The sequence below is a fragment of the Dreissena polymorpha genome, chromosome 9 (genome assembly GCF_020536995.1).
Source record: "Dreissena polymorpha isolate Duluth1 chromosome 9, UMN_Dpol_1.0, whole genome shotgun sequence".
Classification (NCBI taxonomy): Eukaryota; Metazoa; Mollusca; class Bivalvia; order Myida; family Dreissenidae; genus Dreissena; species Dreissena polymorpha.
The window spans coordinates 96385491-96401790 of NC_068363.1; the positions used below are offsets into that span (position 1 = coordinate 96385491).

At 36.4% G+C, this 16300-nt stretch overlaps 1 protein-coding gene across 5 annotated transcripts in view; it reads right to left on the reverse strand.

Annotated features, from left to right (window-relative positions):
• The window catches only part of LOC127845478 (neural proliferation differentiation and control protein 1-like), a 93543-nt gene that overhangs the window by 14174 nt on the left and 63069 nt on the right, over positions 1–16300 (reverse strand). For 2 of the 5 annotated variants that reach the window (XM_052376412.1, XM_052376409.1), the window contains exons 2-3: positions 7132–7236; positions 907–1212 (exon numbers count right to left, since the gene is read on the reverse strand). In XM_052376412.1, coding sequence (XP_052232372.1) covers positions 907–1156 — 250 coding nt within the window. In that variant the 5' untranslated portion in view covers positions 1157–1212; positions 7132–7236. Of the gene's footprint in view, positions 1–906; positions 1213–7131; positions 7237–14392; positions 14644–16300 lie in introns of those variants that run through there. The other 3 variants (XM_052376411.1, XM_052376410.1, XM_052376408.1) reach the window with 3 other exon arrangements.

Consider the following 16300-nt stretch of genomic DNA (forward strand, 5'->3'; position numbering starts at 1 on the left):
TTTATTTGGCTTTTTGTGACATATTATTTTCTGATATATATAAATATATTTACATATATATATTTATTTATAATATAAATATATAAATAAATTTAAATATATATTTAGATAACTAGGGGTTGTTTTAAATGCAAAAATAAACAATACAATGTTGAGCTTTTAATTTAAATAACGATTTGATAAAAAATATTATAGTAGTTTGTAAAAGCAGCTTTTTAATGAAACAAACATAAAACAAAAAACATCCTTCACATAATAATACTGTTATGTTTTAAATGTAGTTTAACAATACGTTTACCTTTTTAACTAAGTTGTTAGTTAAGATGCTCTAAATTTTCTTTGAATACAAGGTCAAAACATACAAACGCAAACTATTTAAAAAAAAACATGTTTTATTTTCTATTTGTAATAATGGCAATACCAATAATATTGTCACAGTATTTAGAAGCAAAATTGTACACTTGACATATGTAATGCCTCCATTAAAGTTGTCATCAGTTTGCCCATGATTGTAATTGAGTAAGACTTTTTGAAAAATTGTCTTTGTCTTTTCAAACACTTGTTAATGGTCATTCTGTTGAGCTAATTCAATAATTATCACTTAAGAACAATGGACAATTTATTTGGCATGTCATAAACAGGGTCCATTATTACAACTTTAGCCCCATTCTTTGAGGTAAAGTGTTACAAATTCAGGGACTGACCGAGGCAAAAACAAATTGTCATGTTTCAAGACCCGCAATTTCATGATGATTACATGTATCAACAAAGGTTATTTGCCATAATTAAACAATGCTGTAGTGATATCATTGCTGCTGGTGCAACTGGAGTTTAACTTTGCTTATATTCTTGGGTAGAATGTAATTCATATAGACATGACAACTATTTCAATGCATATCTACATACCAGTACCATGTGCAGCCTGTGTTTGTTCGTCCTCTGCCAGGTTTGTTTCTTGCACTGCCTTGCTGTCCATGGAGGCCTTGCTGTCCATGGAGGCCTTGCTGTCCATGGAGGCCTTGCTGTCCATGGAGGCCTTGCTGTCCATGGAGGCCTTGCTGTCCATAGAGGCCTTGCTGTCCATGGGGGCCTTTCTGTCCATGGAGGCCTTGCTGTCCACGGAGGCCTTGCTGTCCATGGAGGCCTTGCTGTCCATGAAGGTCTTGATGTCAATGAAGCCATTGCTGTCCACATCTGGGTTCTGCCAGTCTACTGTAAAACAAGGCTCAAATTAACACTGGACACATCAACAGTCAACAAGTGCCTTTAACACTGGACACATCAACAGCAACAAGTGCCTTTAACACTAGACACATCAACAGTCAACAAGTGCCTTTAACACTGGACACATCAACAGTCAACAAGTGCCTTTAACACTGGACACATCAACAGTCAACAAGTGCCTTTAACAATTAACCAGTTGGGTCTAGTTATAAGTTGTACAGTTAAAACTAGTTAAAAGGTTTTTGCATTACAATATAAATTTAAAAAATAAAATTAACAAATATTTGTCAAGAGTTCCAGTAACAAATTTTAAAGTGAAGGTCCTTCATTCAATTATGCATATTAAATAATTAGAGGATTTTTTTTGACTGGGAGAGCCAAGAGTGATAATATTTGTTTTTATTTTACCACAAATGAAATGATAATACAATCGTATACTGAAATCAACTCATTCTTTTTATTTCATGTTCCTGTGCGATGAATTCATAAAGTAATATGCATAATGTGCAAGAACATCACAACATTTCATGTAATTTTACATCATTAATATGATGTTGTATGATAACCAAAATGTCGTTCTTTAACTGGGAAAAAAGTGCCATATTTCCTGCAATGCTATTGGTAAATAATTTCATTCTGCTGTTTTCACAGCACATTATATACAGAGAAAGATTGAGATACATAAATATGTTCCATAAAGCAAAGTTACAGTGACTTTATCACTCCTGGTATTCACCAAGAGCAATCTGTTCTCAGGTGATCTAAAAATAAAACTATAATTAATATTGTGACTTAAAAAACATTCAGATGCATACATGTTATAACGAGAGCTGGAGTGGTAAGAAGATTTTCTAAAATTTGACATTGGCTGCAGGAGACTCAGATTCTAAGTTTGTTTAGATATTGTCTAGATTCTGACCAAGTTTCATCAATAGTAAAAAATTTGTCCTACAGATTGGTAAAAAGGGTTTTCTAACATTTGACATAGTGACCTTGTTTTTTATGCACATGACCCACACTCAAACTTTACCTAGACATAGTCAATATAAACATTCTGAATGAGTTTAACCAAGATTGGATGAGTTATGTTGCCTCTTGAGTAGTAATGAGAAAAAAAAGTTGCATGAAGATAAACAAGCATGACACGTCCTAGACACTTCAAGCTCAGGTGAGATAAAAATACAAACACAAATAAATTTAAAGTAAAATTATTTGTTAAACTACATGTAAGTACAAAATTCCCTATATACATGTACTTCACAAATGACACAGTGTCCATTATAGAACGCGCTATTGCGCTTTCTTTCTAAAGATCATGCACATGTCCAGCATATGTGTGTGAAAATTCGTGTGCTCAATATCCAAAATTTCAAAACAAACTGATAAGGATAATAACTGGCAGCTTTATATTTTAACAAACCCTATTATATCAAACTCACCCAAGAAATCATAAAAACACAATTTTTTCAACATTAATTGGATCAAAAAGGTGACTTCTAAAGTGTTCTATTAAATGCTCCCCTTTGTGAGAAAACAAATGCTAGGGTGTTAAAAAAGGTTTGCTTTACTTTGATAATAATAGGAAATCTCCATAATTAAAAATGTAGGGTCTACTCAGAGCTTCAGATAAGAGGCGTATCTGCGTACTTACGCATTGAAAAATAAAAAAACGCATTAAAAATCGGCCCAGTACGTAACAAAACGCAATACAAATCTTGGTACGTATTTTAAATTGATTAAAGTGCGTAACCGGTTTAAACAATAATCCAGGTGAGTTTTTAGTGTAAGTTAACCTTTGAATAAAAAGTAAGCCAATCAAAATAAGCTTGTAATAAAAATGGCCGCCCATCATGTTTGTGGATCAAAAAAGGAACGTTTTCAGCGACCAGCGGCTCCTGCAGGAATATTTTTAAAGAAAGTCTGTTCATAGCGTCATTTTAAATTCATTCTATTTGCATTTAATAATATAAATAACAAATAAAAATATTTATAGATTAAACACGCCATTTACTTTGTCAGTTTTCTATGAACATGGAAAATACCCCTTAATATTCCTAAATACCCTTTATGGCTGAAACAAAGGAGTAAAATACGCTTTAAAAATAATATCAGGGGGTGAAATACCCTTTAGACTTAATCCTTATTTGAGCTCTGGGTCTACTACATGTTTTTATTAATTATCGCTTATTAAATTCGTAATTATTCGTACCTTTGAATAGAAATTTTGCCTAATTGCCAATCACAAAGAGCATATTTATTTTTCCTGAATGACTGCGTAAAATTCCCAACTAACAGTTTTTTACATAATTTAAATGTGAAGCACTTATTTTGTTCAGGTGTAACATAGATAACAGTTCAAACAGAGTTATAAAACATATGTAAATCCTGCAAGAGAAACGCACACAAATGCTTTGTAGCAGCGTCACATCAACGTTTTGCTCCTGATATAAGACATTTGCATGGTAAGCATGTACATTTGAAAATGTGCTTTACTAACACTAAACAGCACTTGCATTTATTTTTTGATTGCGAACAGTACATACCGATTTGGGAAAAATTTAGCACGAAAACCCTGAAATTGGGAAAATGTCCATCCAGTAATCAGCAAAAAGGAAGTTTGGTGTATTTTGAATTTCTTGGTACTAAATGTTCTAAAATATGCCTTTTTTGTTGAAATGTTCAGTTTTAGTGCTCACTTGGAATGACACTCTTCAACAGAGAAATGTTATTGTTCAACTGAGATTAAGCATCCTGGCTTCTGAGGCCTCGGTTGACACTGACACAGGTTTGCCATTATTACCAGTTTAAATTGTCTTGAAGCCATACTTTGACAACAGCAGGCAATGACTAGACCACTATGGTGTGATGTACATGTGAATATGACAGTCAAAAGAAGGATCCCACAATACTTTTTTAACTCAATGACCCCTAAAAAATCAGCTAGTTGCTGCGCAATTATAAGTATTTTGAAAACTTCGTGGCACAGCCCCACTAGCAAAACTCCATCTACTACTGCCTAGTAGGCATTGACACAGTTTCCTTAATGTTGGGTAAAAGGGATGCACTTTCAGTTTTGTAAGCCCATTCTTTCCAAGAGGATGACAAAATATTGCTCATTAATTATATTGTCTTTGTGCTTTTCTAGCAGAATAAAGGCATTTTAACGATAAGGAAGAGAGTTTAAGTAATGTTGTCTGTAGTACACACAATCTGACTCTTTCCACAGATAGCTTTATCAGTAACTTACAGCTTTATGAAAAGCCGAAGTAGATATCTTCAAAATAGTGTGTTGCTGTGAAGACAAACACAAATGTGTCTTAATTGTGAAGTTGGTTTAAAAAAATCTGACGTAAACAAATGTGTGTGGGTCCCATCAATTAATATTAGTAAGTCATGTCATCCTCAACTAACAATTATTTAAAGGGGCCTTTTCACATTTTGGTAAATTGACAAAATTAAAAAAAACTTTTTCAGATTCACAAATTTTCGTTGTACATCTCATCATCATCTTTCCCTGTGGTCCCATCTGTCCGCAAACCAGCTTCCTCCATGCGTCTCGGTTCTGGGCGAGTCTCTCCAGCTGCCCCCATGTTTTGCCCATCTGCTTAGCATCTGCATCCAGGTCACGACGCCAGGTGTTTCTAGGCTGCCCTCTCTTCCTTTTCCCTTCGGATTTCCATGTGAGAGATTGCCTTGTTGTATTGGATGCAGGCTTGCATAATGTGTGGCCTATCCACCTCCAACGTCTCTGAAGTATGTCTTCTTCAACTGGCTGCTGGTTTGTTCATCTCCATAATTCTTCATTGGAGATCTTGTCTGGCATGCGGATCTTCCTGAGGCAGGTGTTGATGAAGACCTGTATTTTCTTTATGGTGGTGACAGTGGTTCTCCAGGTCTCTGCTCCATATAGAAGTAGTGGCTTCACTATGGTATTGAAGAGCCTAATCTTGGGGATGCCAATTGCGCTCGATCCCCAGATGTTCTTCAGCTGATGGAAGGCTGCTGGTGCTTTACCGATGCGGGTTCTGACATTTGCATCTGTTCCTCCCTGGTTGACCAAAATGCTGCTGAGATAGGTGAAGCTGTCCACCACCTCCTCCTCGCCTTGGACTGTGATGGGTGTGTTGTTTGATGCGTTGGTCCTAAACACCTTGCTCTTCCCTCTGTTGATGGTGAGGCCCAGTCTAGCTGAGTTGTCAGCTACCATGTTTGTCTTTTCCTGCATCTGTTGTTGGGTGTGGGAGAGAAGAGCCAAATCATAGGCAAAGTCAAGGTCTTCCAACTGTTTCCAGAGTGTCCACTGAATTCCATTCCGCTTCTGCTCCGTTGATGTCTTAATTACCCAGTCTATGGCCAGCAGGAACAGGAAAGGTGAGAGTAGGCAGCCTTGCCTCACACCTGTTCTCACTTCAAAGGCATCCGTGAGCTGTCTGCCATGAACGATTCTGCAGGTCATTCCCTCATTAGACTTACCGATGATGTTGGTGATCTTTTCTGGCACTCTCTAGTGCCTCAGAATACAAGAGAGACTCCCGATCAACGCTGTCGAATGCCTTTTCATAGTTAATGAAGTTGACATACAACGGCGAATTCCACTCCAGGTATTGTTCCAGAATGATGCACAGGGTTGCGATGATCCGTGCACGATCTCTCCTTTGGGAAGCCTGCTTGTTGGTCACGGAGATGCGGGTCTACTGCGTCTTTCATTTGGTTCAGCAGGATGCGATTAAACACCTTTCCTGGCATGGACAACAGTGTGATTCCTCGGTAGTTGGAGCCGGAGCTGAGGTCGCCTATCTTGATGAGGTACACCTCTTTCCACTCTGTGCTGACTTGGAAAGCATCAGGGCTACTCCCTGGGTATGTGCTGCATCCTCCTGATCATGTCCCGAGGACAACAGTAACTCACCAGAAGTCAGTCGCTTCTGCCCAGAGCCAGTCCATCTTGATTCACTGATCTTTAGGATGGTGAGGTTGAACTTCCTCATCTCTGGCCACTTGTGCTGTCTTCCCTGTCTCATACATGGTTCGGACATTCTATGTACCAATGGTGGTTGTGGTCCTGGTGGAGAAGATGGTCTTCGGCCTGATGGCTTTCAGTTGACACTGGCTTTCACCGCCCGGCGTCATACGTCCTCCAGCTGGAGGTCCACCTTCTCCCAGGTCCGTGATGTCTGTTGTTATTTTGTTTAACGTTTCTGTAGCAATAAGGTTTCAACAGGGTTGGGTGGCAAGCCCTACGCCCAACCCTTCTCCTTTTTAAGCGCGGGCTTGGGACCGTCCTTGGCGGAGTTTCGTTGTACATGTAGTTTTACTAGTTATGATATTTGTGAGGAAACAGTAATACTGAACATTTACCATGCTCTAAAATATCCATTATATGCATCTTTTGACGATTTAAAACCCTGAAAATTATAAAGCATTCCAACATGAAAGGATTAACTAATTTGGAGAGTTCTGTTGTTGTCGTTACACTTTGTGACACTACGAGGATTGCTTATATTAAGTATAAAATAGATGACTAATTGTATGAGCATGGATGGCCGAGTGGTCTAAGCGATAGACTTTTACTCCGGGAGTCTGTGGTTCAAACCCAGTTGAGGGTTACTTTTTTGTCTGTCTTTAGTTTTATTCTTGTTTTTTTAATGGAGCCTTTTAGATCCAATGTTTACATTTATCAATATAAAGCATTTAATGACAAACTTCAATACATGCCAAAATCTGTGAAACGGCCCCTTTAAGGATGAATGAGTTTTGTTTCACATTATACTGAGCAATATATATGTAGTATATGTATACTTCTGCACAGGTCATTGTAAAACTGTTAAGAATGAACAGCTGTTAATTGTTGTCTATCTAAGTACATACATATACATGACTGTATACCTACAGAAGAAACTCACATACCTTTGGTTTCATCTTGCTTCAGGTGTTCTTTCTTGTGTAGTCTTTTTTCATACTGGTAGATTTCATTGAGAAATCTGTCATATTCCTCTAATTCTGCAGCAGCACCTACAAAAAAAACATTGATGTATTATTGTATTTATTTCATTCACTCGCACCTTATATAGCTTGTGTATGGGCTGTGTGTGTGGGGGGGGGGGGGGGGGGGGGGGGAGGGGCTCCAGAGTTTGCATAGCAATTAAGTAAAGGAACCTGTTCACAGATCAGAAACAAATTGATTAAAACAAGAGATCTTAAGAATTAACTTTTCTCAATATGTAGTGTTTCACAATAGACATGAAAGTAAAACTGCCCCCTCCCCACCCCAACAAGATATCATTAGAACCATTTAATGTTTTTTGCATGTTTCATTCATGATGATTTTGCAAACAAAAAAGTCTCTAAGAGTGTTCAAAAAGTTGCACTTTAACAATATCAGAAAAACTCCCTGCTACCTAATGTAGCTATCACAAGATTTTAAAATGTTCACAAGTTTTTTTCATCGAATAGACTTAGTGACCTAGTTTTTTACTCCACATGACACAGTTTTGAAGTAAACAGAGATATTATTTGGCAAATGTTAGGACCAACTATCATGAGTGATGGAACTCGGTCAGTGACCTCATACAATGACCCCTAACACATTTTAAAGTTTCAATTCAATAACTTCAATAGAACAGTTTATATAGGCAGATGTTGAATTTTACCTTAACTAAAAAAGTACATGTTCAAACAGGGGGCATAATTACATGTATAATAATACTTGTTAATCAATATCTTCTACTTTAGCCTCACAAATATTGATAAAAATATTTATTTTTGAAGTTTTATAAATGCGCTTTATAAATAGTAAAGAATAAAAAATTATTATACAATATAGTTGCTTAACCCTTTCCCAACTGGAAATGAAACCTTTAAAACTTGAATCTAGTAAGAAAGATCTTTAATTAAATTTAACTTTCTAAGGGACTACAAATGCGTCAAAATAAGTTTTTAAGTGGTAAAGGGATAAAGTCCCTGTGGTTTTCAGACACTGCATGTCCCATGAGTCCTACTGTTACTTGTACATGTAGATCACAAGTCTGTCTGTCTGACAGAAAAAAATGTTGAACAAATTTGCACATATTGCATGTGACGAAGATACAAGATGGAAAATGTTGTTCAACCCCTGAATTATTTCAATTGATGATGTCAATTACCTATATCCCTGTGGGGACAGTTGGTTTCCCATTTTATTAGTTAACTCTTTCAGTGCTGGAACCGAATTTTGAAAGCCTTTGCAAACAGTTTGGATCCAGATGAGACACCACAGAACATGGCGTCTCATCAGGATCCAAACTGTTTTCTATTCTGATAGTATTCTTTGAATTTTTTTTGAAGATAATGCTTATTTTAGAAATTCAGCAGACGACATTTTAGCAGACGAAAAATTACCCAGCATGCAAAGGGTTAAACGCCTCCTTACTGACCTCCTAGGGTTAGTAAATTAATGTTGGGCGACAGAGCAGCCCCAGCCCAGTAAAATGATGTTGCGGATTTTAATTACTGTTTGTTTAGGGAAAAGTGAACTAATGTATGATACGTAGGAAAGCAGATGAAATTCGTTAGATACATATACATGTACTTGCTTTCCAGAACAGCATTAGATGGTTATTAACTGTTTTCAGATCTTTAGGAAAATATAATGAAAACAAACTCTTCTGTTTCATGATTAAGCAAGACATTTTATTAGAATCTCAGCTGACCATGATCACTCTACATGTTTGATGATAACATTTGAAAATGATTTTACTCCCCCATGTGTGTTGTGTATGGGACCTGCACAATTTCCATTCATCCTTAATCACAAACAATATTCTCAAACACATTAAACTGTCCCCCACCATCTTCATGTTAAACACAAATGTCTATTCATTAATAATCATCTTTTGCAAATGTATGATTTCAGCGCTTTCCACAAGCCATTTAACAGTCCCTCGCCAGGCGCTTTAATTTCGAAATCAGAGTCAGCAGGGCGCTTGAAATTTACCGACATGGGTATTTTCTGCAACTGGCGCTTCTTAAGATCAAAGTGATATCGACTATGCCGAATATTTGAGAGTCGATTTTTAATCCTCAGTCAATAACATGTACATGTATCTCTTTTCCAAACTAAAGCCCGCCTTAAGACGGAGCATGGATGTTTTGTAAAGTCTATATTGGCCAATGAAAACACACGCTTTGCATGACCGACAGCACTCGTAGGCAGTCAATACATTCAGTAAAATCATGCAGACAAGTGACGTAATTGTCATAAGCGTTTGATTTTGTGACAGTTTGTTGGCTTTGTTTTCTACCACACACATCGGTCCCTATATGTATGTTGTACACCTCAATGTTGAAATCTCTGCAAGTTACTAAGAAGACTGCTGATGGCAACCAGGTCTAATCCTCGCGGAAATTGTGCATAACATGTTCATAACATTTATTCGACTTGTAAAGGGTTTACAAAAAAAATATTGTTAAATTCATTACACACAGCTATAAATGTTTTGTTGAATTCTTGAATGAGCATAATTAAATTTGTCATCTGAAACAGGCTACATAGTTTTAATGTTAATGCCACATTAATAAATGCTTGTTTCAAATAAACAGCACAGTGTATTTTGTGTTCCTTTGTTTCAATAAAAAGGGCGCGAAAATTATGCAGACATCTACGTCTAGTTGAAAGTGTTGGTGCATTTACAGCAAGTCAGTTGATGTACCCATGTTCAGTGGTAAAAACCCCCGTCCCGATTGGACGTAATTTTGTAAAATCTTTAAATAATAATTAAATAGTCACATATGCTGAAATTCATCTGATACTTAGGCAAATGTTTGTGTTTATTAAATTCTAGAGCACTTTTATCATCAATATTTACTAGAATTTACGTAAACAAGAGATGTGTTTGTCAGAAACACAATGCCCCCTACTGCGCCACTTTGAAGCCATAAATTTGACCTTTGACCTTGAAGGATGACCTTGACCTTTCACCACTAAAAATGTGCAGCTCAATGAGATACACATGCATGCCAAATATCAAGTTGCTATCTTCAATATTGCAAAAGTTATGCATAATGTTAAAGTTTTCGGACGGACAGATGGAGAGACTGACGGACAGTTCAACTGCTATATGCCACCCTACCGGGGGCATAAAATGGAATATATCAGTATGGAGGGGCTGCCCTCCCAAACCCACTCATAACAGCCAGTCGGTTCTTGGGCTTTAAAAAAAATCCAGTGGAAAGCACTGATGATATGTTACACTGCTTAATTATTATATAAAATATGAATATGTTTTAATTTATATTGACCTTGAAACACATTCAATTAAAAAAAAATCTGTTTTTTCTCCAGATTGGTATGCATTTCTTGCAAAACAATCAATGAATCTGAATGGAAGTTGAGCAACAAGGCGTTTGTGTTTTAATATGTGCTGTGTAGGGACAGGCGCCACCAAATTAAGTCATTCCGCTAATTACAGTTAAATTTGCTTTGTAGTATACAGCTACAGTTAGTACAACACATTATTATACTTCTTTCGTTTTTCATAAAGATTCTCGCATTGAGTAGGTCAATAGGCTATATGTCACTAAATCAAAGTTTATATATACTGAAAACTTATTTGAGAATATTGGTAACTTGGTTGAAAAAACAACAACAACAACGTACCAAAATATTGGTCATTATCACAGGTACATGTATAACTGTTTTCTGACAGCAAATTGAAATTGGGTCACAAATTCCAACTTATGAACAGCACTTAACGTTCCAATAGAAAAATCGTCTAAATAGCAATACAGAGGGAATACTGATGCCAGCTGAAGCATAATAACCAAATAAATGTATTAAATTTCTATGGCAACCTGCAGTAACATCAGTGAAATGAAGATCTTGCACTTTTACCTAAGGCTTAAGCAAAGGTTTAAGTGGACACCAACTTGATTGCTCTCAGCTTTTATAAGTACATATGTACAGATCAGAGTTCTTCTTGGTAACCGAATTTTTAATATAAATTTTTTATTTATCACGTATGTCTATGAAATCGAGCTCAATCAACCTAAAACATCGTAACAAACACAATACCTGTTATCACCGACATCAATTTGCGAGTGATTTGTGGAGAAATACTAAAAACAAAAGCTTTATACAAAAACCGTTATCAAACCGAAAGCTGAAGTATTGAATTGACGATTCGATCTATCTTACAGATGTTCCGGAGATGGTTGGTACATTACGATTGGTTGATTAGACATGAGATCTATCTTGCCGATGATTCCGGAGATAGTCTTAAGCGTGTTTTTTAAATTGGAAATTCATTGGAATACTAGGCTTTGTCTATTGCAAAAAACACACACATTTAAATGAACCGTTGACGTGTTTGAAACTTTGATTAATATCACTATTATGCGTGCATACCATATCAAGTAAGTTATTTTAATTTGCACATTATGGATTTATTTACAATATATTTGGGTTTATTTATGCCAGAAAATAGTTTATGTGGCTAATATTTCCGATTAAAGCCCCGCCTAGATTCTGGGCGGCATCTTTACATGAATAAACCTGTAATCAGTTGCAACTCCCAGCGACCCGGAGCCTCGGAGGGTCAATAGGGTACTCGGATGTTTCGCCCCCAAGACGTTTCCGCCCTCGTCGTTTCGCACCTGGTCGTTTCGCCCCCAATTAGCGCAATGTTCAAATGTAGAATGTTTTGTCACATATCATTATTGTGTAGTTTGTTCATCGATGGTATTTAAATAAAATGTGTAACAGTTTAATTGGTGATAATTATATAATCATCAAAGAAAGTATCCTGAATCAATAATGTAGGTATATCACGCATTAATCCGACAAAGGGTAGGTGATAAAACCAGGAGTCACAATAAGTAAATATATACATGTAAAAAGCATACAATCAAACAAAATTAATTGAGAGTTAGATGATGATTTTTTTTATTGACTTGATAATCACAAACCAATAAATTCGAAACAAGTATCTTTTATAAGCGGTTCATCAAGCCGGTATACACATATATAATTGAGGCAATTGACCGTTAATTTTTATAGCATGAGTTATAAATTAAAAATGTATTTCATTCCTTCATAATGTTATTGTGATAAAACAGGTGTAAGTTATGGTAGCTAGAGCGCTTACTATTTGTAGAAACGAAATGTGAAAACATTTGGCACTCCTGATTTATTAAAAAATATGTAAGTATTTCTTTATTGTAATATATAATAATTACGACTCATTCAGTTTATAATTGTGATTTGCTGTATATCCTTATTGTGTATTATGTATACTCGAATAAACGAAGTGATCTGTTATAATTCACAAAAGAAGTTAATGGTAAAAAGTTAATGAAATGATAAGTTTTAGAACAATATCAGTGAAATGTAACAATTTGGTAAAACAAAATAAACTCTTTAGGGGTGATGGAAATATAGTATCGCTAATCAGATATGGTTTCAATGATTATAGAACTTTGGAACTCCTCATGTTTTTTTAACAGGTTTTTGTTTATTACCTATTAAAAAATAGAACATATTTATGTACTGCAATTTCCATATTTAATAAATAATAATTTAAGTCGTAAGACATTATTAAACATATTAAATGCGTTAAATTCCTTCGATTAACTTGACACCTTCGCACAAATTGATGCTTAGACAACAATCAATTAATGACACATGCTTTCAATTGTCAACCAAACAATGCAGTTATTGTTTTTGTTTTTTAACGAGTGCACCGGGATTGTCTCCCATATGGCCATCGCCCCCAGAAAGACGTGTTAGTTGGTTAAGGGGGATAGTGCAAGATACAGGAGACACCCCGTTCCAGAGGTGACCCTGGGTCCTTTAGTGCCCGGTGGAAGCACCTAGTACACTGCACCTCGGTTTAACGTCTCATGCGAAAGACGAGTTAGTAAGTTAGGTGCAGCGGGGGGATCGAACAACCAGCGATCTCTGGATTGTGTGCTCCCACAATGGGGTATTTGAATTAACAGTCTGAACAAGTGTCATAAGCAATGCTGCATGCCACTCAATGCGGGCATCTTATCTTTGAGAACAATATGCCGCTAATCCGATGTAAATAGATAAAGATCGGCATATGGAGTGGCGGTTCTGAAATAGTCCTTTATGAATGTTTAATATATTAAGTGTATTGACAAATATATGATTTAAATATGTTAATTTTCAAATACACATTTGTTTGTCAACAAGACTCTTGCGAAAAAATATACGAATAGATAATTGACTTATATGACATTTTGCAGGTGTCTCAACCGATGCATTATAAATCATTTTGATATAAAACTGTTCAGCATACAAAAATGCAAATGGAACTGTGTGTACGAAGCATATTAACAACCGTTTCTTTCATATTTTCTGTCTTCCTAAATATTGAGTAATAGCTGTATTATTAATTATTAAAATGAAAGGACACATAAACGGTCTTTCTATGAACTTGATTTACTTATAAAACGATATACATTTGAAAGGACAATAAACTGTTGTGTATAGTACTATGATTTACTTATAAAACGACATACGTTACTTATTATAAAAAAAAGTATTTATATAAATCCAGCGATATAGTGTATGGATAATCTGATAAAAAATACTTCCGTCATTGCACTGGTATTTCTCTTGAGGAATACAAGCCGCTGTGAAGTCGGGATGCTAGCTTGACTTCTTAGCAGTCCTTATTCAAAGAAACAGACATGTAGAACAGAGGCCACCGATATTGAATGCCGACTACGGACTTTTCTTCATGTTGCTTGTACGCTATTATTCTTTCGTTGTCTTTAAGTACTGAATGATCGTATGTGTTCATCACGTTGTTTTACACTGTTATTTTACGTTATTTTATGTCAAATAAATGAATAAATAGATCAGAAAATTATTTCTTATTTGCTTTTTTGTGCTTTTCTAGACTATAAGTTAAATTATTGATGTGATAAATTATCCTCTTATTCAAATTAAAATAGGGGGGCGAAACGACGAGGGCGGGAAACGTCTTGGGGGCGAAATAACTAGGATGTGAAAACTACTTGGGCCCAAACGTCTGGAATTCGTCAATAGCTGGGAGGGGTATTATTGTAACTAGACACCAACAATTGGGTGAGTAGTATAGCTCGAACTAGTCTGTGAATAGTGGAGCTAAATTTAGCATTCACAGAATACTTTATTCATTTTTACCATTTGCATTGACGTTATTTCGTGTCCCAAGCACCGAACATTCGGGTCCGAGAGCACAAACGAGTATTCCAATACAGACTGGAAGTAAAAACATTATTTCGATTCCACAGTTAAACTTCCAACAGAACTACATTTTGTCTCATTTTGAAGCAATGTCCTATTGATTTTCGAAAATCCGTGACAAAATGCGGACCCCAACAAGTATTGTTTGTTGACGTCAATGGGAAAGTAGACTGGTTACTCCAATAAGTAAAACTTGCTAGCCCAGTCTAATGCTATGGTAGTGTTCGGTTTAAATAAATAGTAGGACATTTCGGTCCCATTTTAGTAGAATACAAATAAAATTCCAGTGTGAAATACAAACTCGAATGGTATTTAATAAAGTTTTTTTCAAGGTTTGTGTCTTTAATAATTTCACGATTATAACTAGCGCACATTCCTCGCCACCAATTGAAAGAAAAAGCAATTTCAGTGATCCGTTTATTTTGTGTACATAATACTATTTCCTCTTACCCATCAATTATTGTACATAAACACACGTTATCATATTTACTAGTGCTCGATTGGTCATTTTCGGCTCGGGTACTACTTATATGTACTCCGGGTACTCTAAAGTATACTTAAGCTCGATTGGTCATTGCCAGCTCGGGTACTACTTAAATGTACACAGGGTACTCTGGTTTATGGACGTTTCGTGCCACTACCATTTCGTGCCACTGGTATTTGTGTTGAAAAGAGATAGACGTTTCTTCTTCCTCATTATTTTTTATCGAGTTCACCGGGATTGTCTCCCATATGGCCATCGCCCCCAGAAAGACGTGTTAGTTGGTTACGGGGGATAGTGCAAGATACAGGAGACACCCCGTTCCAGAGGTGACCCTGGGTTCTTTAGTGCCCGTGTATAGCACCTTGTACACTACTGCACCTCGGTTTAACGTCTCATGCGAAAGACGAGTTAGTAGGTTAGGTGCAGCGAGGGGTCGAACCAGCGATCTCTGGATTGTGAAGCCAGTGTGTTACCACTAGACCACGGATCCGCTACGAGATAGCCGTTTGCTCCCACTGATAATATATAGGCGGATAGGTGTGAATAATGCCGTATAGGTGTGAATAATATTGGGGTGTATATTAATGTAGAAAATTGCAACAATATAGTATTTAGTTTAAACCTATTTATTAAGCTCGATTGCATCGAAAGCCTAAGGCTTATACAAATGCTCTCGAGTCAAATATAGTATTTGTAAATAGTTCATTATGTTCAATAAATATAAAACATAAAGTTGTTATTTTTATGCATCATGTGTATGTGTTTGTAATACATGTTGTATAAAAACATGTGTGCATAGTCCATTATGTTTAATAAATATAAAACATGAAGTGCTGTTATTTTTTATGCTCATGTGTATGTGTATACTACATACATAAATACTAATATAACATGAATGAACAATAATACAATTTAAATTGAGTCAACGGTCGAGCAGGGCGTCCCGACCTAGGGTTATACCTGCTCGTCCTCCTGTTGCGCCGTGATGCAGAAACAGTGGATCTCTGATAATCCGCCTAGTGTCGGGACACGTCCTGACTCGGGTACACCGGAAAAATATTCAAAGAGTTCACGGGCGACTCTTCGAGATCTGGGAGAAGTACGAAGACGATGACATGACAACTCATCGGGTACAAGAAGAGTTCCATGTAACTTTTACCAACAAGTTCCTAGAGGAGCTGCTTGAAGCGATTGAGCAGAATTGGCAAAAAGTTAAACAAGTAGCGACCTCACCTCAACACGCCAAGAAGAACTGGGCCCTAATCGTACGCTCACTGAGTGGATATCAGCAGTGACGCTACAAAAAAACGAAGAAAGAAGGTGAAAAATGCAAGTGTCGGCACTGCAGAACAAGAGCAGAC